The sequence below is a fragment of the Aythya ferina genome, assembly GCF_964211825.1.
Source record: "Aythya ferina genome assembly, chromosome: 3".
Classification (NCBI taxonomy): domain Eukaryota; kingdom Metazoa; phylum Chordata; class Aves; order Anseriformes; family Anatidae; genus Aythya; species Aythya ferina.
In genome coordinates, this window is record NC_140298.1 from 51,125,418 (window position 1) to 51,149,491 (window position 24,074).

The 24,074-nt window shown below is 45.5% G+C and overlaps 1 protein-coding gene across 8 annotated transcripts in view; it reads left to right on the forward strand.

Moving 5' to 3' along the window:
- Positions 1-24,074, forward strand: part of LOC311433415 (SAM and SH3 domain-containing protein 1-like) — a 547,080-nt gene that overhangs the window by 397,863 nt on the left and 125,143 nt on the right. Inside the window, exon 1 of one of the 8 annotated variants that reach the window (XM_084512511.1) lies at positions 20,900-21,039. The exons of 6 other annotated variants lie outside the window; for them this stretch is intronic. Coding sequence is in view for 1 of the 2 variants with exons in the window: in XM_084512509.1 (XP_084368635.1) it covers positions 21,169-21,174 (6 nt within the window). In the remaining variant the exon portion in view is untranslated. Of the gene's footprint in view, positions 1-20,899; positions 21,040-21,127; positions 21,175-24,074 lie in introns of those variants that run through there. One more of the 8 variants, XM_084512509.1, reaches the window with a different exon arrangement.

Consider the following 24,074-nt stretch of genomic DNA (forward strand, 5'->3'; position numbering starts at 1 on the left):
TACTTACAGGGCTTTTGTGTTACTTAGCTATTTTTTTGTAAATTGCTTTTAAAATCTCTGCCATAAGGTACCGTTTAAGCATTGCTGATGATGACCATAGCTCTTGCTGCTTAAAAGCTTCTAAGCCATGGCCTGTGGGTTTCCTTTGTACATTAATTTAGGTTCTTTAATGAATACGGTGCTGGTAACGCTGATTGCCAAGGCACCTCAGGCTGTACAGACTGGATTCCAGAGCTCCCAGGGGGTGCACGCAGATGCACGTCTCCAGGTGGTTGTCCTTGTCCTACACAGCGCTGGGGCTGGGAAGGTGGAGGTGGTGGTGTTCCCTCAACGCTGCCATGGGTGCACCAGGGCTCTCTGGGGGTTCGCAGAGTTGGCGGAGTCACTTTAGCCATTTGTTCTTCCTCCCGCACAGTTCACTTGGTTGCAGATGTGCTGTGATGAGGTTAGGGGTGCCCTTCTCCCAGGGATCTTCATGAAGCATTGCTGTGTTTGTTTTCCTTCCCCACTCTTGGTTTTGTTTTGTTTTGGGGGGGAGGAAAGGGAGATGAGGAGGAGATGACACAACAAACCTTTTAATTTTGCTGCAGCTTTTATGGATCAGGTCCCCTGCCCACTCCAATTTTTTTCTCCTTTCATATGACAAGAGCTGCCATAGGACCTCCTGACGCTGCATTTCTCTTCACTTTTTCTGTCCCTCCTCCTCGCAGTCCACAGTTTTCTCACCCACCTCGCTGCCCAGTTAATCAAACCCATTGGCAAGCGGCCACCTCGGGAAACAATGAAATAACCAGGGATGCCTAGGGGAGGCAGGGGGTGTTCTGCAGCATCAAGCCAGTGGTGGCACAGGTGGAAGGAGCTCAAGTTTCCTCAGGTGGCTGCTGCTGGAGTTTGGGTTAGCCTAAAACACCGGCAGGACTTTGGGCTTGTTTGTGCAGAAGTGAGTGCCCATCGGGGCATTTGGCCTCCATAGCTCGAGGGCAATTTGGCATAAGGCCATGGCTAGATCTTGCTCTTCTGCATCCTCAGTGCTGGCGGAGCTCACGGCCTGCTGGACCCTTCCCCACCGCCTCAGCCCGCCTGGTTATCGGAGGCTGGAGCAGAAGCAGATTAGGGCCATTCACACCAGCAGTTTCCTTACCACATTTGCAAGACTGATAACTTCTGGCAGGGAGGCAGTGACGCCAGCGGGCAGTAATCCTTTCCTCTGGAGAGCTGTTTGCCCTGCCTGCGTGTTTATCCCCGCAGGTGTGGCTCCCGGAAACCCTGCCTCTGCTTCTGGTTTTTGGCATCGGCAGTGGTATCCCAGCCTGTCAGTGCAACTCACCCAGCTCCAGCCATCCTCCCTGAGGAGCTGCTTCAGGGCAAGGTCTTCCTCAAGAGCCACCTCTCCCCATGCTGGGGCCACTGTCACCCTGTGTGAGCAGTGCTTGGTGCCCAAGCTGTGGCTGGTGGCAGCACACACCAGTGTTTCCTCAGTGCTGCCCGGCAGCGTTTGGAAGAAGGTGTTGGCTTGCAAGAACCAGCCAGACGGGGTGAGGAGACAAGAAGAGGCATGAGAATAGCTCTGTTTAACTCCAGATCCTCGCCTCCCACTGCTTCCCATAAGAGGCAGCAGGAACAGCCACAGCAGGGTGGTGGGGAGCGCACCCTGCCAGGTGCATGGCCAGCCAGTGCCACTGCTACCGCTGCCACCACCACCAGTGCCACCTTGCCAGGCAAATGCCACCCTGGTAGCAGCACGGGACCGGCAGCTGTCAGCGTGACATGCTGCATGGCATCAAGTCCTTTTGCATGAGGGCAGTGCTTCGTGCAGGCATGCCCTTAGTCCTTAGCTCCTAGCCTCACCTTCAGCTGAGTTACAGGAGCAAAGTCCTGCGCCGTTTGGGGAAATTAAACACGGCTGTGAATGTGTGTCAGCTTGCTTGGCCCAGGATATAGCGAGCTACTGAGGAGTGTTTACTGAGCTGCGCCCTGGCATCCTCATCCTTCCTTTGCAGCTGCTATTTACCAGACAGCATTTGTGGTGAATGTAGCTGGCAGGAAACATCGTCTAGGAATGAGCTGGATGAGTTAAAAGAAATTTTCACACTAACATTGTCACAGGCTTTTGAAAATACTTCACATGAAGGCATATTTTTGTAACGCTGGATTAAAATAGCATTGCATGAAGCTGGCTCGACTAAAGCGAATTTTACCGTCAAAATGTTTGGTGTTTTTGTTTTGGGTCCCTGTCTTGTTTACAGATCTGCTGTGTTATGCAGAGAGCATCCCAACTCTATCGCCGCATTGTTCCACAGACATGGCAGCAGCACAGCTAATTCATCTGCACTGGGGGAGAGGAGGTTTTGCCTTTCTCTTGGCAATTAAAGAAACAGATTATGAAAATGCACTTACTTCACTTTCAGTCAAAAAGGTCTGCTATGCCACTATTGCTTTACGAGGCTCAGATCCCATATTTATTATGAAAAGGTCTTCATTAAAATTTATCAGAGTAAAATAACAGGATTGTTTCTTCCATAGGCTATGTTGAGATTCAGCATTCGCTTTCTCCACTCTGGGATTTAAATTGCCATTCAGATGATTTAATTATTCTTCCTGTAGTTTTGTAACGCCTGACTGGAACTTTTCGTTTTTGCAATCATCCTTCCTGAAACTGAGAAAATTGCTTTAAAGTAGTTTTTACAGGAGATGAGAACCCACAAAAACAAAAACATGCAGCCATTGACATACATGTTACTCCACCGTGCTGATTCTTTCTTTGCATGTTGTGCAGTGTACCCCATCCTTTATCTGCCTGCTTTGTTTTCTTATTTAGATTCTTGTTTAGCTTTCTCGCAGGACTGTGCCTCGATTTTGTTTAGAAAGTTCCTAGCAGCCTGTGGTTGCTATAGCTATATGGGAATGGAATATTTGTGTTGAGTTATTTATTTGAATTGGGACTTCTTAAAACCATCTCCTTGTCATCAATCTACCAGAGACGTTTGGACAATATATTTATTAGTCATTGCTGAAGTGACACAAAGCTGCGCAGCGTTTGGAGACGCCCTTCCAGCAAAGGACCCCGAGGTTCAGGCCTCCTCACAGATGTGCGGGGCAGTGCTCCCGTGCCTAACTCACTTGCATGTTTAATAGCCTTATTGCCTGTAAATCCCCATGTGCCACGGAGCGATTGGCTCTGCAGAAGGGGTGGTGTAACGGGAAGACTGGACGGCCCTGATTTATCTCCCAGCTCCGTCTCCAGCGCTGCTGACGGGTGGGTGGAGCGCTGCTCCGCACCGATGCTGGTTGCCACCCGAGTGAGTGAGCAAGCGGTGGAGGAGCGGGGCTGGGTGCTCAGCAGCCAGGGGCAGGCTCAGAGCTGGGGCTTTGTTTCCCCAGCCCTGACGGCAGCGTGGCAGCGAAGCAGCTGAAGTAAACAAACCAACAATACAGGCATTTTTGTGCAGAATAGGTCCATTATTCTTCCTGACAGCATGACTTGGATTTTGAGGTCTCATTCCTTGTATTGTTCCTTATTTAAAGAGAAAGAGAAAGCAGAACAAGGAATAATACAAATTAGACAGCCTAGGGCTTGTGCTCGCCTATAGGATACTATTAAGGTCCTGTCGGCGCTACAAATTGGAACCATTCTGCAGCCGGGTCCCTTAACCCAGCTGCGTTTTGAAAGCAGTCAGGCCCTAAAGTCCTACGTGCTCGTGTGATCAATTCGCCCGGGACTTTTCCGCGGAGGTCAGGCTCGTAACCACGAGGCAATAAGCAATCACTTACCGAGACTGCCTCATTGATTATTCCACCCGCAGACAGCAGCACGTTTCTTAGCCCGACAGAGGGGCTCACGCAGCCATATAGACTTGTGCACGTGTGTGTGTGTATTTACTTGCCTTTCTGTCTCAACCGCGGATGTGATTTTCGCTCGAGGATGCTCGGTGGGCAGCTGGGACATGCGGCGATGCCTTGGTGCTCTGTGCAGTGAGCCACATCCATGGGGGCTGCTGGGGTGGTTTCAGGCCCTCCAGAGAGCCACAGGGTTGCTGGAGGGCTGGAAGAAGCTGTTGGGGCTTCTGGGCGGTGGTGTGTTGCAAGGCTCACACTCAGTAAGGCTTCAAAAAGTTTGTGCAAATTCTCAACCCTTTCTGTTCATTTGGACCAGAATCCCATGGTATCTGCTGGACACAGGAAAGTCAGCATGGATTCGGTGCAATGGCCTTTTCTTTTTCTGACTCCAGCAGGCGCTGGCTGTGCCTGAGCAATGGCCCTTGACCTTGCTGAAGTGCTAAGGGTGGAGACATTCCCAAGATACTCAGGAGAGCATGGATTTATGCACTCACAAAGGCACATGGCCTTTCCACCAAGGGACAGCAAGTCTGTTTTGTCTCTTTGGTAACCTCCTCGGCTGGCTGAGGAAGACTTCTTGCAGCTGGGAGAGGCATGGCTGTGGTGGAGCCGTGCCCATGGGAGAGGTGAGGAAGGGCTTATTGAAAGCCTCAGGGTCTCATCCAGCCTGTCTTTTTCTGGCCTGGGCAGTCACAGCGCGGGACAAGCAATAGAGGCGTCATCACTGAGATGAGACACGCTGTCATCCCAGTCAGATTAAATATCTCCAGTCCGCTCCTGGAAAGAGCATATCAGGAACACTAAGTGGAACCATTGCTGTGTATTTAAAACTTTTCAAAGTTACTGACTGTGTGCATTACACACACAGTTTGTCGGGTTGTTCCATGCCATTTTTCCTTTAATCTCTTTACCTGTGATTTTCCTGGTGGATACACAGAGTAAACCCTTTCTTCACTGTCAGGGCTGAGCCCATTTTAACTGGGCAGCCTGGAAGATCTTTTGTTCAACTCGGCGCTGATTCTGTTTGCACATCTGCAGCATTTAAACATTGCACGATTGTTTAAATGCATTTAGTATTTAATGTGTTTATGTTTAAATGCATAAACAATGCACGACCACCTCAGTTCATGGTCTTAAAGATAAATAACTAATATTTTTTCCCCCAAGGTAAGCAAACTGACAGCAGAGGGATTAAAGGGAATCCACAGAACAGATCTCCAACTATGGACAGATACCAGATAACAGAATAACCTTACTGACTGATAAATAAAGGAGTGGCTGAGAGCAGTGTCCATCAGCAGCTACCACCAAACAGCTTCCCCTCTTGCTCTCCCAGCACAGTTTGGAAGCTGATGGCCCAACCCAGCACTGTCTCTTGTGGCCAACAGAGAGGACAAGCAGCACCAGGGTCACTGGGATGCGGATGGCACAGAGGGAAAAGAGAAGCTGCACTGTGAGGATGTGGGGTACACGTGGGATCGCTGGCACAGGGACACCGTGGCCAGCTGTAGGACCGCCCTGTGTGGCTGTGGGAGAAGGTCAGGCCCTGTTCCCCCATTGCTTTATTGTTTGTGTTTAATGGTGTTTGATGCAAGGCTGAGATGGGATGAGCAGTGAGGCTGTCCTCAGCAGTGCACTTCACAGGACTGACAGCGGGAAAATTTCCGTGGGAAATATATTGTGCATCTATTATTTTTTTTTTAGTATGGTTTTTAGGTAAGAGAAACAGCTACAGGTAATTCACTGGCTTGTCCCCCACTCATATTTTAAATGTAAAAGCTTAAGCCTTTTCCTTTTCAGCATTACAGCTGCCCAGCAGAGGTTGCAAAGCTCAACTTTTAATGCAGAAAATCAATCAACTTGAAAACCCCAAAATTCTCCCCTCTCTGACTACTGTCTTGAAACTCCTGCCATTTTATATTGTGTTTTTGTCCTTTCTCTTCTTTTGATTTGTTACTGTGGGGTCACTGTCCAGTGTTTTGAAGGCATACGTACGCCTAATTGAACATTCACCATTCAACATACATGAAATTCATTAAGACTATGGAAGTCCTTTTAAAAAGGAGTTATTCCCCCTGCAGCCTTATACAAACATGCAAAATGCTTGAGTCAGACTGAATCCCGAGGTTAAAAATAGACTGGTGAAGTCTTAGTATTTACTTTCTGAATTTTAAGCCCTGTGGAGGAGAGGGAAGCATTTAAAATTTTTCCACTTTAATCATTGCCTCTGATACCACAAGGACTAAGTGGCTCTTTTTTTCTTTCAGTGCAAACAGGAGATTCTCAAGACTTGAAATGAAATCCTGAGTGCAGGCGACAGCACGCTTCCTGCTTCCTTCCCATGCTTTCCTGACCGCTATCCTCTGCTGCTGGGAGGAGGATGGTTGCCTGCCTCCCTGCTTCACCGTAGCACAGCCCCACTCCTTTCTTCCAGGGCTTGTGCCTGTCCCCCTCCAAGGATGCTGGGCTGTGTGCTCCTGCCCTCTTTGGCCTGAAGGCCACTGCTGCTGTGCAGTCCTGGAGAAACCAGGATATAGCCACATGTATGCATGGGTGTCCTCCCCGAGCCAAAGGATGGTACCTGTTTACTATATTGCTCTCTCTCACACTTCCCAGTGCCCATCCATCCCCCCACGGCAGCAGCGATGGGTGGCAGGGTAGGGGTGATGCAGCTCTCACTGATGCTGCTTCTCTCCTTCGTGGGGAGGTTTGTCCTCCTGTGGGTGTAGGAGAACCAGACCCTTCCAGAATCATTGAAATGATTCAAGCAGAATCATTTTCTGCTCTTCCACTACTCCAAAACAGCAATGCTGGTTTTGATCATATACGAAATCAAGAATTTTTGTAAGCTGAAAAGGGAAGATCTAAGGCACATGAGTTACTAAAATTGGCAGAGAGGGATTTGCTCTATGGCACTCCATTTCAGCGTTGTTCTACCCCTTCTGAGCTACATGGTAGATGTGTTTGATAGAGCATTTTAGTTTTTAATTTGCTTCCAAATTAAGCATTGGTAGTAGGGGGTGGTTGGACCAGATGATCTTGGAGGTCTTTTCCAGCCCTAATGATTCTGTGATTCTATGAAACTAAAAAAGATATTTTATAAAATTGTATTCAAGAACCTTTGTAAAGGCCTAATATTGAAAGTGTGTTTGACAGAGTGCTTGTGTGCGTATAAGAGAAATCTGTGTGTGTTGGTGTAGGAACGAGTTAGGGCTTTCAACACATTCGCTTGCTATTAGCACTCGATGTTCACTTCAAGTTAGTGCAGTTGCAAAGTTTTTGCTGGACCAAGTCCTGGGTAAGATTCTGAGGGCCACACCAAGCTGTCAGCGTTTCACATCATCGGCAGGGCTGGTGCTGGAAGGGAAGCTGCGAAGGAAGCAGCCAGGGCTGGGAACAGGGACCAAGGTTTGGGGGCCAGGAGCCCCCCTCGGGCGATGCCCAGACACTGGGGGGCTGCATCCCTTTGGAGAGGGGGAGCCCGGTAGTAGGGGCTGCGCCACAGCCTTTTGGCACCCGGTGCGAGTGGTGGAAGTGACACCCGGCGCGCACAACGGGAAAGCCCTATTTGTTTGTCAAAGGAAGGCCAGGAGCTGGACAACTGCAGCTGGGCGGCTCTGCCTTTGTCTGAAAGTCAGCGCCGGAGAGCCCGCCAGGCCTTCGGCTCGGTGCTCCTGGGCCGCTGCGTGTACCTGTCGCTGTGGGTTATACCAGGCTAGCCAGCGGCTAGCCAGCATTTTGGGGAGGCAGGGCCCTTCTCCGAGGCTGGGACTGATGGGCTTGCTGATGCTTTTCGTCTGGAGTGTGAAGCGCTGTTCTGGAGGCTGATGATTTTTCCCCCCTTGCTGGGTCTGGAAGTTGCAGAACTGAGTGGCACAGATGCTTGGGCGAGTAGCCTAGAGCGGAAAGAAGAATTAACTTAATAATCCCACTGAGACAGTTGCTATTGCATTGATGTGAGATGGTAAGTCGTTTAGATCACTCCATCCTCGCATTTTTATAGCTATATACCTGTGTTTCCAAGCTACATTCAGATTGCATCAATGCTTTTCACAAACCTATCATATGGTTAATTACAGCTGAATTTAATAGTTACTATCATTGTATGTTTGACTGAAAATAAGTAGTTTCACTCAAGCTGTTTTCACCCTGAGAAGCTAGATCTTGTGATATTATGATTTGTGCACGGCTCTGCTGCCTGCTATCTTCCTCAACAGAAAGGTAAGAAATGAAGTTAGACAATTACTTGTAATTGCAGGTAAGATTTGAATGTTGGTTTATATTTTTAATTGCTTCCATTTAAAAAATTATGGGTGAATGTGAAGATGAGTAATGTTTAAACTGGAAGAAAACAGACCCATAAATATAAACGTGGGGCAGCAGCATGTGTATAAAGGGCAATCTTTTTTTTTTTTTTTTTTTTTTTTTCCTCTCTGCTCTAATACTCCTGAAAATGTGCTTCTTGAACTTATCTTGAGTTCAGATTGTTTCTCAGTGGCCACAGCTTCTAATTACTCGCCTTTTCACACTGGTTTTGAGCCAACAGAAACTGAGTATTATGCCTGTGTTCACTCAGTCTAGATGTGATTTTCTGTTCAGGGCACTCGTACTGGAGAAAATAAAACCCGGATGATTCACTGGTGAGTGAAGCTGTTGGTACTTCCCAGGGATGGCACAAGAAATGAAGTCTCAATTAAGAGTGACTTTCTCCTACAGAGTAAAGCCTTTGAATCAGAGTGTACCTCGGAGCCTTTTGTCTGCCAAAAGGGTGGGGGTAATTCAGTTGAGAAAATGCAGTCAAGATGTGAAAAAAGTGCCTGAGGGCATGCAAGGCCTGTTTCCAGTGATGCACGGATGTTAGTAACACGCTGAGCTTTAAAATCCCAGAGCACAGTAAAGCAGAATATTCCCATCCCACTCCCTGGGAATTAAATTAGGTGTCGAGCCAGAGGTCTTTATGAAAAATAAAATCAGAAAACATTTAGTTTTCAGTTGTAATTTTTATGTGACTTACTACTTTTGCATGTGTGTGAAGGCTTGCAGAAATGCAGCCCTGTGATAGCACTGAAATGAGAGATCATCACTATTTCTGTCCGTGCCTTTTATATAAATGTGTTGCCTTTTAAACTCAGAAGCTGTTCAGTTATGTGCCTAGTTCCTGAGAAATTTGCAGACTGTGCTTCAGCAAAAAGAATTAAAAGAATTATAAAAGCATGAAGTATGCTTTATGGTATCTATTTCTTTGCAGTGTATCTGCTTTATCAAGCTTAAGATTCTTAACTCCTAGAATTTCCTGTAGAACTGAACTGAGTTATTTTTTAAAAAATTTAGGTCCTAGCTAAATAAGCAGGTTTCCACAAGTGCAGCCCTCTCATACCGCATTATGCTAGAGCATAAGAATTTAAAATGAAAGGAAAATGGGTGGTAATTAGGAAAAAGAAATCCAGACTGTTCAGTCTAAGTGTTCCTGAAGTGGTGACAAGCACAGAGCGCGTCCCCATTGAGATGCAGTGAAAAAATACTTTCAAACTCCCTCCCCTTTCAGAAGGCTCACTTGGGAAAATGACAAGACTTGTCTCACTCCACCTGGAAAAGGCTCGCGTGTTCACATCCCTCTCTGTACCAGTGGGAACCTCTGCACCCCTGAGGGAGGCATTTTAAGAGAGGGCTGCAGAGGTGCACATCCCCTCCTCTGGCGCTGATTATTTCAGGCAAGGCAATTCAGCACCACTTTGCTGGCAGCCTGGGGACCAAGCAAAACTCCTGCGCATTGCCTGACTCTGCCCCTTCCCACCCTGGGATGCAAGTAACAAGGAACGCTGGGAGCAAGTAACAAGGAAATAGGGTGCAGTGAAAATTCACTTAAAGGAGTTCAAAAGATACTGCTTGTAGATTGTATGAAGATATCACTATGAAGGGAGGATTACATATTTCTAAATGCAGATTGGCTATTTTAAGAGAAAATCATAAAAAAATAAAGACACTGGGCTTTATTCCCTTTCTTCATAAAATATGAAGCACATCTTTTTTTAATGTTTTCAATTTTCTTCCTTTTATGGCCTATTGTAAATATGCAGTATTCTTGATCTCAGCTGTTCAAGGCTTACATTAGCCTTCCCAAATAATGAGAATTCTTCTTTAAGCAATTCCCCACAAATACATTTTTGGTATGTTTTTATGCTGGCTGGTTGTTTTTTTTTTTTTCAGTATTTAAAGTATGCTGAAGTGGTATTTTCATGGACTGTAAAACTAAGAGATTTAAACAGCTCTGCTTTCTTCTCCTAATCTCCATTTCTAGTTAAAAAAAAAAAAAAAAAATCTTTTGAGTCCACATAATTTCTTGTGATTGGAGAGGGGAAAAGAAATGCCAGCTGTCATAAATTCTTAGGCTGAAGATTGTCTCCCAACAAAGCTTACATCAACAACAGTTAGTCCCAGGCAGTTTTTTTGGTTGTTTTGTTGTTGCTTTTGTTTCGTTTTGTTTTTAGGACACATAGTGTAGGCCTAACAGCTAGGTCCCTGGGTTATTTAAGGTATTTTTGCACTCTTCTGAATTGATTTGGATCAGTGCCTGCAATGTCTCAGTAGCCCAGCTGATAGAGGTCTACAATTCTGAGGAGTGCAAAAGGTTTATTTTAAATGCCGTCTCTTGGTAAATCTTCACATAATGGTTGCTTTTCTGTGACAGCAAGAAAGAAGTTGACTCATGTTCTGCCTGCAGCCTCCAAATCCTGTTGTGAGAGCTGCTGCAGGACCAGCTGTCTCCCATCTTCTGCTCATACTTCTGACTTATTTCCTCCCAAGTGAAGTATTTTTGTAAAAATAGGTCCTTTTCTCCATCTGCCTCCTGTTTGTGTTAGTTCATTTCTCCAGTTTCCACATCCATCTGTGTATCTGATCATGCTCTCCAATATGCCTGCAGTTCTTTCTAGCTTTGTGCTATCTGAAAAGTCGGTAAGCAGGTAGCATCATCCCCATCGGAGAACACCCTACGACATGGTCCTGTCTTCTTTGCTAATGATTTTCAGTGCTTTTTGTTGGCCTTTGCAGGCTCGGGCACTTCCTTGCAGGTTCCTGATGAGCCACATGAGGATGGGTACTGGCCCATCAAGGGCCTCAAAGCAGCCACCTGGGTCACAGCTCTCAAAATGTGACCAGCCCCTGGACAAGTCTGCTGTAAAAATATTGAGTCGTGCCTAAATGTCTTGATAAAACACTGACAAACACTCTTTGAGATAGTTTCCCTGCCATGCACCAGCCCTGATACTTTTGTGTAGACTGCTGTCTTTTTGAATATCCTATGTGAAGGAGCAGGAGGAACCCAATGAGGCTCGTGATACCTCTGTGCCCCTCCTTATCTGCGTGCGTAGTATTATATAATTGATAAAAAATATCTTTATTTGACAATAATTTTGATTGTTTCTCACAAAGGCATGTGAACATAACGTCTTGAAATGCGTACAAACAGCACGTGTGACTCTTTGTTCCCAAGCATATTTACTGTAAATTTAGGTCAAACCGAATGGCCAGTCAGGGTCTCAGTGAAACACAACCCATAAGGTGCATGTTTACTTGCCTTTTCTCTCTCTTCTGCAACATCAACCCTCTGTATCAGTGAGCCTGAATGTCTGGTGCTGGGCTCGCCAGACTTGTGCCAGGAGGATTTTGGTGTGCTGTGGTTAAGGTCCCCTGGGTAGGGGGTCGGGCTCAGCTTCTCTCCCTGGTTCACACCCAGGCTGCATCTGCCGTGACCACCTTGAGCCACTTTCCCTAACTTGCATATCAAAGGTGAGCTTGGTAGCCTGTGGTTTTTGTGTCTCGGTAGCATTTGGGTGGGTAAGCCTTTCTGATTGCCAGCAGCTCCGTGGGACACCACTCAGAAACAATCCTCACTCACCCTGGCTTATGCTTGATTTGGTTATCTGTGATAGATGTTCAACAGTACTGGACCTTGGTTATTTTCCCCTCTTATTACTGCCCCCAGACTCTCAACGGAGCTTTCTGCCATCTCTTTCCAGAGCGCAACAAGGGGAGATACCTTCAAAATGCAAATGCAGGCCTCTCCCTTGCCTGTCATTCCCTTACAGGCTGTACCTCACTGTATTAATACTTCAGTTGTGTGAATTCTCTCCAAGTTGATGTTATGCCAGTTAAGTTATGTGTTTTGTTATGCATTAAGACTTCTAGTTCCTCCTCTTTTGTGCCTCATACCTCTTTTAGCAGCACACAGGCTTTTAATACATGTGCCGCACTGAGCTGCTATTTGTTCTTACCCCTTGTATGACCTTACAGTGAACCCCACTACCTCATCTCCCTTCTTCTCCTCATCTCAGTTTGTAATCTTTTTTTTTTTTTTCCCTCCTTTCCATCACTTCCCTGGGTTTTCACTGTTTGACATTGTTTTGGTTGAGAGGGGAGAATTTAGGTCACTGTCTTTGTTGTTTTTTGTCTTTCTTCACTAGATGGATAACGGCAGAATAGCAGGGAATCTGTCGTGGAGCCATTATCCCATGATCAAAGAAGTCAAAGCACTCAGCAGCGTACTCTGCATAGCCACACATTCATCCCCAGCGTGTGTTTGTGTGGGCACACACACGTGTGTGCCCCTCTCTTTCTGCCTGCTCTTTTACACTGGTGTGGTGGGCTCCCAGGTGGTGCTTTGGGAGTCCCACGCACCTTCTCTCATGTGCCCATTTGTTTTCTAAATCTGTGCTGCTTTCCCTAGGAGTCCATGGTTTGGTTTCTGTGCACACCTGCTCTGGTTTTAGAAGCAGGAGCAGCTTCTGGCTTCCAGAAGCCCTCCAGAAGGAGGCCAGAAGGTGGCTGAAGGTGGCTGTGCACCCCAGAGAGAAGCAGGAGCACTTCCAAGTGGCTTCCCACTTGGGCTGGGAGGCTCTGGGCTCCCCTCCTGCCTACCTGGGCTGTTCCTCAGGGGCCCGGGGACCTGTCTGCTTCTGCTGGGAGACAGGGAAGGGGGAGCACTGAATGTTTAGCCTGGCAGGGAGGACATAGTGGGATGAGCTGCCTGCTTCATCCCCAACCTGTTGCCTCAGAGCGGTCAAGGCTCAGCAGAAGCGATTTGCAACCCCGATGTATTCCTAAATTGCATCCGTGCAAATCTGCGTGGCGAATTTACGGCTGTTAGAAACTAAGACGTTTTCTTAATGGCTTTGCAAGGACTTCATTAAGGTACTTAATGAGGCCTCAGAAGTCCGTCAACCGCTGCTTCAGAAATAAGGCGTTAGGGATTGCTGGTGAAGTCACGGTGTGTGTTACCTGGATTGCTGCTTGAGGAAGGCTGCTGCTCTCTATTTCAGCAGTGAAGACTGGCCGTGGAGGCTTCAAAAGCAATTTGTTTCCTTGGCTGCTATCAGCAGGGGAGGGACTTCAGTAGCGAGGCCATTCTAAATGTCTCATTCCTCTTTCTCCCCTTTCACCATATTGGTGTAGAGTTTTCCATAGGGAAGGGTAATAGGAAATCCAGAAAGGTCTGAGGGCCTGAAATGAAGACAGATAAAACCCTGTCATTGTGATTCTTATAAATGTAGATTAGCTTGGTTGTGGTTGAATATTCCCTGGTTCTTCATCTTTATTTCTGTGTCAGCAAATGGTCACTATGATATAGGGCCAGCTTCTACAATGAATACAATTGTTCATGGGAAATACAATTAAAATCTGACTGCCTGTCACTGTGCTCCCCCCCAGTCGTGGTGCTGATAAAGTTCTCTGGATAACTGCCATCTGCTAGTTCTAACATGCCCAGTTTCCTTACAAAAAGGCTTTGCTTTCACCTCCAAAACATTTGATATTTCAGCTCAGTTTCCTGTGAAACTCTGCATCTTGTGAGCACTTTGTATTACAGAAGTTCTGCTTTCCAGCAAACACTCCCACGTCTTCACATGGTTTGGGGCTTTATTGCAGAGCATTTCCCCTGTAAGCGTCTGCTTACTGCTGGATGTTTTCTCTGGGTTTCGCTGTAATATTTTTAGCAGGTTTATTTCTGTTATGCTAGGCTGTATGATAGATGCCCAGCAAACCTGACTCATTTCCAAGATATCTTTGCTTCCTTAGACTCATGGAGCATGTGATGCGCAGCCTGGGCTGGTCCCTGGCTATTTACAGCATGCCCAGTACAGCCGGCAGTCCCTGGACTGGGACTCAGGAAGACCCCGATTTCCTCCTTGGTGCTGCTGCTGATTAGCCGAGTTTCCTAATGCAAATCACGTCGTCTCCAGGCATCTTCACCTTCTGACTCAGATGCAGCCTGTAAATTCCTTCACTCTGTACAAAGTGTGTAGTAGAATAAGGAGGAGCTTGTTCTGTAGGTGAGGTGCCCAGCTGCTTCTGTAGAAGACACTAAATACAGGCTAAATGCTAAGTAATATTTAAGAAGGAACAAAATATATTCAGAAAACAGAACTTAGGCAAACACTTGTCAGGAAACATTTGATCATGATTCCAGTACCTGTCATTTCCTATTCCTGGATTTATTCTGCATTAGTTATTTCTAGACTTTCCAGAGCCTTATGCGTAGACAAAAGCTCCCACTTTACTTGGCATATTCCTCTGACTTTGGCAGCTCTGACTTTGGTAACGTTGTCATTCGTTATTACTGCAAGAGTTTTAACATCTCCAATTGTGGACTGCTGGTGTCGAGGAAGTTCAGGCAGCAAGAGCAAGTTGCTCAGGAAGGAGAAAGCTCCCTTTCACAGTTGCCAAGGTAATTGTCAGCTAGGATAAAGTCAAAGCACTGACGATTTTAGATCACGGCCGTTTGTTTTTAACACAGATGATAGCCATACCAAGGAAAAAGCTTACTTCAGAAGCTGTGGTTATTGCTTTATATTCCTGTCAACATTCATTTTCCATTTCTTGTGCAAATTGGAGTACTTCTTGGACAGTTTAAATCAAGCATGAGCAGCTGCTACAGAGAGGGCGCAGGAAGGTAGTGGAGGGACTTTGTGAGACCTTGTCTTTCTTTAATGCAGTGTGGAGAAGGGACTGGCTCATCCCTGGTCCCGTCTGGATTAGAAGAGAGAAAGGGAACTTCTGGCTGCTCTGTTTCTTTCAGAAGCTGCCCTTGTTCAGGGGAAGCGACTAGGAGATTTATGGCTCACATCGTACTGTTTGCAGTGTACAAACCCAGAATTCGCTAGGAGCTGCTTTAGACCCTTCTGGCAGGGAAATGAAGTAACTTGCCAGTTTTGGTCCTCTTTAAACACTTGTACTGAGTGGGGAGGGGAGAGAGGGGGAGGTCAGATATGTTTTCCTACTAGTGGTTTTGGTACAGTTGTTGCACCTGCAAAGCTACCGCAAAACTCAGTCTGACATTTAAGGGTGTGAATGTTTGGGGTTTTTTTCATCCACTGACATAAAATACTGCTGCAAAAAATATTCCAAAACTTTCCAAAGGACTTTTGTTATGGAAAGCCCTAGCACAAAGAGCCCTTTGTATCACAGGAGTATCCGAACCTGTGGTAAACTCTTGCTCCTTTTTTTTTCCCCAGACAGGTGCCGCAAGCTCTTTGACATTTGTAGAGCAGATGGGATGTCATTTCAGCCTTGTGTCTAATTGACCGAACCTTAATAACTCTCTCCACACGTCCCTCCTCAGAAAGTGTGGGCCATGCAATCATGGAGAGGGGTTTCCCTTCATAAGTAATGCCCTTAACGTGTGTACTGCTGGGTGAAAAGTGGGAGCTACACTCACTGACTGGCCTGTGAAGGTTTTGGGGATTCACAATCCAGGGAAATAATTTCTTGCTGCTGGATTTGCTGTTTTGGATGGTTGGCCACTTGCTGCTGGCTTGGCTTCCATACATTGTATTATGTATACACACAGTCCTAGATGTTATTGTATGCATATATTCTTATATAAATAGCAGTCTTGTTTCTATATGCAATTTCATAATGACATATGAGTTGAATACGTGCAGAATGCGTGACGACATCGTAGTCTCTGGGGCTGTGCAAATGCACACGTCTGTCTGTCCTTGGCTCGTCCCTCTCCACAGCTCCCAGAGGAGTGACTTCACGAATGTCCAGTTTGAGGACTCCAAACTCAGTGGGGGTCTTGTTTCCAAATGCCTGGTGCCTGTGGAGGTCTCAGAGAAGAAGGTAGCTGTCCTAACCATTTCTGCAAATCTCAGCACACCAACAACACGTTCAAGTCCTGCACATGCTCAAGTCTCATGTGAAAAAAGCAGAATAACTGTTTTGAGTGCAACTTCTGCTAAAGGTTGTATGCTCCTTTGCATGCCTGGTTTACACAGGAAAACCACATTTGCAATGTGTTTCTAGCATTTCAGTTCTGACAGGCAGCTATGCTTCCCCAGAAATTGCTTCTGTAAAGAAACCAGGCATTAATTTTACTTTTGGAAAGGCAGCTAGGCTGCGTTTTATGGTGGTTGTTGTTGGCTAAGACCAAGAGGGGTAGGAGTACCCAAACAAATATTTAATGTATTTCAGTTGGAGTATATATGAACTAACAAAACCCTTGCCCTCGAGCAGCTGTAATTTCTAGGATTATTCTTGTGAAGCGTATTGAGTTTGGGATTCTTGGCTCCCTGGTGCAGCAGCCTGTCCCTCTGGCAACTGTCATCCCCAATCATATCAGTTACACGCTGCCACGGCCATTCAAACATCTTGTGCAAGTGGCGATACTAAAAGCAGGCCAGGTGGCAGCAAAGTCTGGGACAGATCTTGAGGTCACTATCAAAATCACAGCATTTCCAGTTCTCCAGGCATCAATACTCATTCCTGTGGCGCTAGTACACAAAGCATTTCAATGCCCTTTGTGGTAGCCTTGATACCTCTAGGCTCTAATTCAGCAAAATACATAAATTGCAGCATTGTACGTTGGCCTTTTGGCATGAATGGCTTTCAGATATTCTTTTGAATAAATGCTGGCTGCTGTACACGGGGCTTTCACAGTCTGGTTTCAAAGAATTAAAACAAACACAAGAAAGTATTAAGAAAATAAAAAGACTGGAAGGAATCTTAGGAGGTTATTTAGCCCACTCCAAGCCCCAGAGCAGATTCGGTTGTACCAAAATGATTGTTGGGAGGCTCTCAAGAACAGGTTAGACAGTGATGAAGGCTCCACACTGACCCCAGGCAATCAATTCCACTGCTTGTGTGAACCTTGCAGTTAGACGGCTTTTTCCAGCGTTTAACCTGACATCACCCCTGCCGCAATTAAACCTGTTCGTTCTTGCCCCAACCCCAGCAGATAGAGAGGATTATTCTCCCTCTTAGTGGAGGGAACTTTTCCATTTTTGAAAATGATTATCCTACTCTCTGGCAATCTTTCGCCTAGGCTAAAACATCCCAGTCCTTCCAATCTCTTCTCATAAACCTCTCGTTCATGGGGCTGCCCTTTCCATTTTCTCCCAGTAGTCTGTCCGTGTCATGTCTTGACATCTGCTGCATGCCAGAAGAAGGTATGACCCAGGACTGCAGCTGGGACTCACGCTTGGTGAGCAGAGTGGAGCTTGCACCATGTTGGGCATGCAGTGGTGCATCCTGCTGGCTGCGCTGTGTCCTCCCTGCTCTGAACCTTGCTGCTCTGCAACAAGACAAAATGTTGGATTCATGTTCAGTGGTTATTTTCAAGCTCTCTGAGCTTTCTGTCATCTGTAAAAGTAGCAAGCATGCCCTCAATCATACCAGCCAAGCCGTTAATTAAAATATTGAAGAACAGATCCCCACTCAATATATTCTTTCACTTTGGCCGCCGACCACTGAAAACTAATCTCTGAAAGTGTTTTTTCCAACCAGTTGTGTACCACTTCATAATGGTATCAGCTGACCGGGTTGAATAAGGTAGAAACCTTATTAAATTCAATCTGTATTCCATCTGCTGCTGCTTCTCATCCAGTACCAATTATCCTCCAAGGAAGGAAATAAGATTGATTTGACACAATTAATTCTTGACAAATCCATTTGGCTGTTTTAAACTTGTACAAGATAATAGGGTGGAAAAAAAGCGTTATGTAACTTGATGTATCTTTCCAGTCCTGTGCTCACCCTCCCTCAGCCTTCCTGAACTCTCCTCTTTACAGGTTCTCCCTTGTAATTACTGCGGTGCGGGAGTGAGAACCCGGGATGGAGGGAGGCAGCAGCCAATATTACTGCCAAGATCATTGTGTCTTAAAGCCAAGCCAGGGGATTGGTGGGTAAATGTGATCAGGTTAAGCTTATTTGAAACCACCAAGCACACTAAGTAGCCTCTAATACTGTTTAGCTCTTTGACAACGACACGAATTGTCTGTCACATGTGGAGCCTGTTGCAGTCATTGCTCATACATCCATGTAACAACAATTCAGCTGTTCCACCATTGTTACCAACACATACGTTTTTGGGGGGGGAAATAGTGCTGAAAGATTTTAAAACTGCTGCTTCTCCCCTGCCAAAATCCTTGGATGCATTTGAACATGTTAGAGATCAGGATACTGTTGTGTGTGTTTGGTGGCACTGCGAATAACTGGGTCCTGATCTCTTGGTTGCATTCCTTTCTAGTTGAGGACAAACATGAATAATAGCTGGGCAAGTACAGGCAACAGAAGGCATAAGCTTAAGTCACGTTTGATACACTGAAAGCTGTTTGAAGTAACTACCCAGGAGAACAATTATATTTCCTTTCTAACATGAGAAGTCCATGTCTGTTTCTATAATGTTATCTGGAAAATGCTAGAAGATAAAAAGGTATTGCAACGTTTGGAAAATGCTTTTAGGAGGTAATGAATCTGCCTTCTCTACAAGTCAAAATGCAGCCCTTTCCTAACAATGTCTGCTCACGCTGTTTATGTATAAAAATAAATAAACAATGAATATAAGAAAGATTTCTATCTCCTGAGGTTTAAAATTTTTATATACATATATAAAAAAGGAAGCTGGTGGGTAATGAAAATCATCTAAATAAGGCCCAATACCTTGCTGGTATTTTACCACATTTTTACATATTCCCTAAATGGCACATATGTAATTAAAATCAGCTGAGAAATACTAAGCAGACTTAAGTGGAAATTTAAGGGCCACACAGGCTTTTCAGACTTCTTAGGCAATTGCCCAGTTAGCATGCACCTTCAAATGAAAAACACCCAAAATAACGTACATAGCTCCAAGCCATGTGAAATTAAGTCATGGATTGTTTGTAGCCCTGAGCCTTGTGGGTTCACCACCCCTGCTGCTGCCTTCTTGGTGGTGGAGATGGAAGATAATATACTGTGACTCCAGAAGGTCACCTGGCTTGCCACCAAGATAGAGAGTTGCTGGTGCTATTTCTCATATTCCCTTCGCCAACGCAGCAAATTTCTTTCATTCCTTTTAGTCTACTTTTACATATTTTTGTCCTCAGTGACAAATAGGGATGACTTCTGAAATGACCAGATCTCCTTTTGTATATACAAATAATGTCATCGTTTTGGGAGCCAATGTTTCAGAGCTTAAAAACACATACATTTATCTCACTGCCCCGAGTTACACCCTCATGAGCTTTCTTCAGCAATCCAATTTCCCCTTGGAGTTTACACACCCTTCATACTTTCAGATAATCATTGTATCCTTTCCAGTCCCTTTAACCTTCATCCAGCCAAGCAATGGTTGTTTGTTTTCATAAATCACATCTTCCCCCAGAAGTCAAAAGGAATGGGTGATGCAATTCTGGGATTAAGCGCATCGGTAACTTCTAAAAAGCCAAATTGCGATTACTTTTTGCTAGGCATATGTTGCCCACAGGATACGCATTGAACTGCAGAAATGTCTTTGGCCATCTTTAATCAGAACTGCCTAATTATTAAACCCTTGCAAATGAAGATTCATTTTTCTGAGAACTAGCAATACCAGCCTACTCTCCGTGTACTTAAACAAAATGACTTCCTTGTAAAACTTCATCAACGCAGAGCCAACGTCGTTAGCTCATTGCCCTTGAGGGCTGTTGTATCATCATCGATGCAGTTGGTTGAGTTGTAGAGGGTAAATTCCTCCCACTCACAGCACCACAGTAACAATAATCCTTCTGTTCACGAACTTCCCAAAATATTTATCAAGAGAATAGCTTGGAGGTATGTTTTCAGCAATACCTAAGCCTGTTTCCACTTGTCTCTTTCGCTTACTTTTCTTCTTTTTTATTACATCTTGAAAGTGGGTTGGCCAGTGCTTAAAAGCTGCAGTTTCAGATGGACGGCTTCTCCTCACTTTAATTAGTTTGACAGGCACCTTTGCCTTCCAGCTGGGTTGCCCTAACTGGAAGCAGCTGCTCTGTGGAATTACTCTCCCTCCTTTTCTCCACCTCGGTGTGCTGCACAAGTAATAAGCATCCTGTGCCCCTTCCGTGAATTTATAGGTGTAAAATGCACAGTTTCCAGCTCTTTGGGTGTGCCTGCATGTGGAGAGATGTTTCTCTCTTTCCTCTATTAATGAAATTTTATGGGGTGAAACATTAGGTGTGTCATTAACAATATAGAGAAAATAAAACGTACGGGTCGGATATGATTCTCCACTTCCTCGTTAACTCTTGTGAGTGAGCATAGAGTGGGTTTTAGTATATTTTTCCATGGCAATTTGAAACTGCTTTGAGAGAGAGGCTCCTGAATGATTGTACAGCTTGCAAGGCAGTGAAGAAAAAGGCTCCTCCAGGAGAGCACGGGCTCTGTGAATCAGGCTCATGTCCGTGTTTACAGCCACAGCTGAAACAAATACTTATCATCTTGACTGCATTGTCACAGTCCTGCGAATGCTCCTGATTTCGTCACCAGCCTGATGATTTATTTAACATCCTACCACCTGGAGCCAAGTGAGGTATAAACCTCAATTTGTTGCTGTTTTTTTTTTATGATGGAAATGTAAATGTTTTCCAGTAAAAGTATAAGAGCATGACCTAAGTGCACCATGATGATTCAGACAATTGAAGCTAAAGCACTCCAAAAGTATTACTTTAAAAATTCCATTATATTTAAATGAAAGTGTAATTTCCAGGCTCCTGACATCTGTGAGGTTTTGAACACTTGTTATTACAACAGGAATTGCGGCACCACGTGTACTACAACCGCTTGCCTGCTGCTTGCTAGCCAGCTGCTGTTTGCTTTTCCATAAATTACCTTTTAATTTAGGTGTCTGGGCACAGCGGGTGGCGTGCAGGTCAGCCAACCCAAGGGTGCAGCGCTGAGGCGGGGAGGACGCCCGTGTTTTGGTCTGATCCGGTAGGTCGGGGCACGGGCAGGAGGAGTTTAGCAGGACAGGTGGGCCAGCTGCTTTGAAAGGGAGAGAAGACGAGGGCAGGGGGTGCTTTGCATCTGTTGGAGACTGATAACGCCGAGCTGTTTCCAGGGATGGGGGTGAGAGGAGAAGCTCTGGCAATGGAGGAGGAGTTGTCCTAGCAGCAGAAAGTGACTTTGGAAGAAGAGGTTGAAGCAAGCATGTTCTGCTCAGTGGTAGCAGTAGGGAGAATTGGCTCTAGGCTGACATTACTTGTGAGCAAGCATCAAATATTCCCATCTGGTTACCGGTCTATTGCTGTCATCTGTAGCTTGCTGAGGTCATCAGGCAGGAGCTGTTTGGTTTTGTTTTTACTTTGTTCATTTGTTTCTGTATCGAGTAGGTCCACCTACTCCTTTGCTAATAAAATATCCACGTGACCTGGAAGATAAGCTTTAAAAGTGCAAAGTCTGAGCTCAGTGCCGGGTCCTCGCAGGAGCGAAAGTCAGGCTTCTGGTAGGGTCTGGTTGCTGTTCGTTCAGAGGGAGGGTGTACTAACCTCCAAAGAAGCAGTTGAAGAAATCATTTGTGTTTTGTTAGGATTTGGAATGATATTTAATCACTAAATTGGAGAATGAATGTTCAGTGAAGCGTGGGGGAGGTGTGTGCTAGGGAGCTTTTGGGTGGAAGTGCTCTGCTCTGGAAGAAAACCCAAACAGCCTTTTATCTTCTGGTTTATTGCAAGTCTCTGCCATCAGTGCCACATGGGCTTTAGCGTAACATTTTGCCAAGGGCAGCTCTGTAAATTTTTATCTATTCCTTGATAAGAAGCAGATAACAACATTTTTTTTCCAGGTCTGTATTTGCACTTCATAACTAAGTTCTTTTGCAACAATACATTTAACAGGAGTTCTTGGGCTTTGTTTTTCTGGAAGTATTGTTCTTAGGAAAGATCTTTGATGCATCTCCCTTTGAAAGGGAAAATATCTTTGAGGTGTATCTATTCTCATCTTAATAACTGGGGCTGGCCATGAGGAGTGGGTCACTGCATGAGGCTGGCTGCCTCTCTGTGTGCTTCTCCCACCCTGCCACAGCTGACTTGGTGTGATCTTTGAGTCAGTGCTGAGCATCTCTGAAATACACAGCTATCACATGCCACTAAGTTGTACCTTATTCTTGGCTGGTTTTGTCGTGTGCTTTAGGATGAGATCATCAGGCTCATTTTCTTACTATGAGCTTCAATGAAGGAGTCAAAGGACTCTGCATTTGGGGAAAAAAAGGGGGGGAGGGGAGAGGACTAGGACTTACTCCCACTTCTGAGACTTGATTTTTCTCTTCTCCTTTCATTTCGCCGGTTCTAAAATTATTTGGGATAAGAGCAGCCAAAGGACACAGAGCTAAATAGTTTTGTCTCTGTGGATTTTGTAAGTCTCTCACAAAGAAAAAATATTTGTATGTATCTTTTGTAGCAGATGCTTACGAAAAGACTACAAGAAATTGAGCAAGTTCCTGTGAACTAGAGTTTGGAGACTACCCCCAGACATCCCAAAGGATGCCGAACTCCTGTCTGAAAAGTTAATTAAGGCTTGTAAAGTGATTTGTAAAAGCTGCTGCAGAAATACTAATAGAAAATGAATGCTATTTAAATGTGAATAATTTCCAAACAAAGTATCAGAGGCATCTTCCCCATGCAGAATGGGGGATGCTGATTTTGGGTGGAGAAGGCAGAAATAAATAATACAAAGAAGCAAGAATGTCTTTGGGGAATCGTTCAGGCAGTGCCTGACGTGGTGGGAGGTGGATGGAGCACTGATCTGTGGGTGGCTGTGGAGCATTGAGCCATGTGCCCAAGTGGGAGTGTGGCCGTGGTGTCCCTGGGACACATGTGTGCCCCTTAGTGGAGAGGCAAGCACCGTACCTGGGGTTAAGGGACACAACAGTGTGCTCCATGCAGCCAAAGGAGGTTGGACAGGGCATCAGGGATCTTCGTAGAGCATACCTGCGTGCAGGAGGAGAGGATGTGAACCTTCCCCTTCTCACAGCTCGGAGGGTATCGTTCCAGAGGGGCTGTAATTCTCACTGTGTGCTAGGCATAGGTTTATTTTCCCCATATGAGTTGTCATGCAGAGTCACAGCCACTGTATTTTCACTGAAGTCTGCCAAACCAAGCAATATTTGCATGTCTGCAGACTGTGGTGCCAGCCCTCAGTGTTAAGACCACTGGAAATGACTTCCCTGGGCATGTGTCTCACCCTCCTTATTTTTTAATCTAATAGGGTACCGCAATCTAGGACATTGATGGGTGTGGTGTAATGCAGAGATCTCAGACTGTTATCGGAATAAAGCAATTTATTGTTTGTAACAGCTTTCTTCTGATAGAATTACACAGCCTTAACTCCATCTGGTTCGTGTTGGGCACTGCTGCTGTAGCTGCATGACACGGCGCTCTGTACTCATCCCGCTGCCAACAGCAGCAGGAGCTGACAGCTAAGCCTCTAAAGGAATAAATAACGATTTCTGACTACAGCAAAGAGTATCCAGTCTAAATACGGCCTATTTTAAAGCCACTGGATAAGTATTGTTTGCACTGCTTTTAAAATTAGGAACACTTTCTGCAGTTATCAAACTGGCAGAGGATGCTGAAACTTGATCGCTTCATGAGTGCATGGCAGCCTGATGTGGAAATGCGTGTGGTAGATCTGTCTCCTGCAATTTACATCTGTATGTACCAAGAGCATCTGACACACAGCAGCAGCCTGCTTGCTGATGGTTTGGGTGTGCAGCATCCATCCTGCCCCATGGCAGAGGCTTTCTGGAAGGGCAGCCAGCACGTCTGCTTTCTGCTGGAGAACAGCTGCTGGCTCCTGTAGATGATGGGTGATGCACAGAGCACCCCACTGCTTATATGCGTATTTATATGATCCTGTGAACTGTTCCGTGCATATTCATATGATTCTTAAGGAAAATACTTTAAAAATAAAGGACCAGGTGAGAATTAAAAGAAATGACACTTCAGAAGGACTTTCAAAAAAAAAAAAAA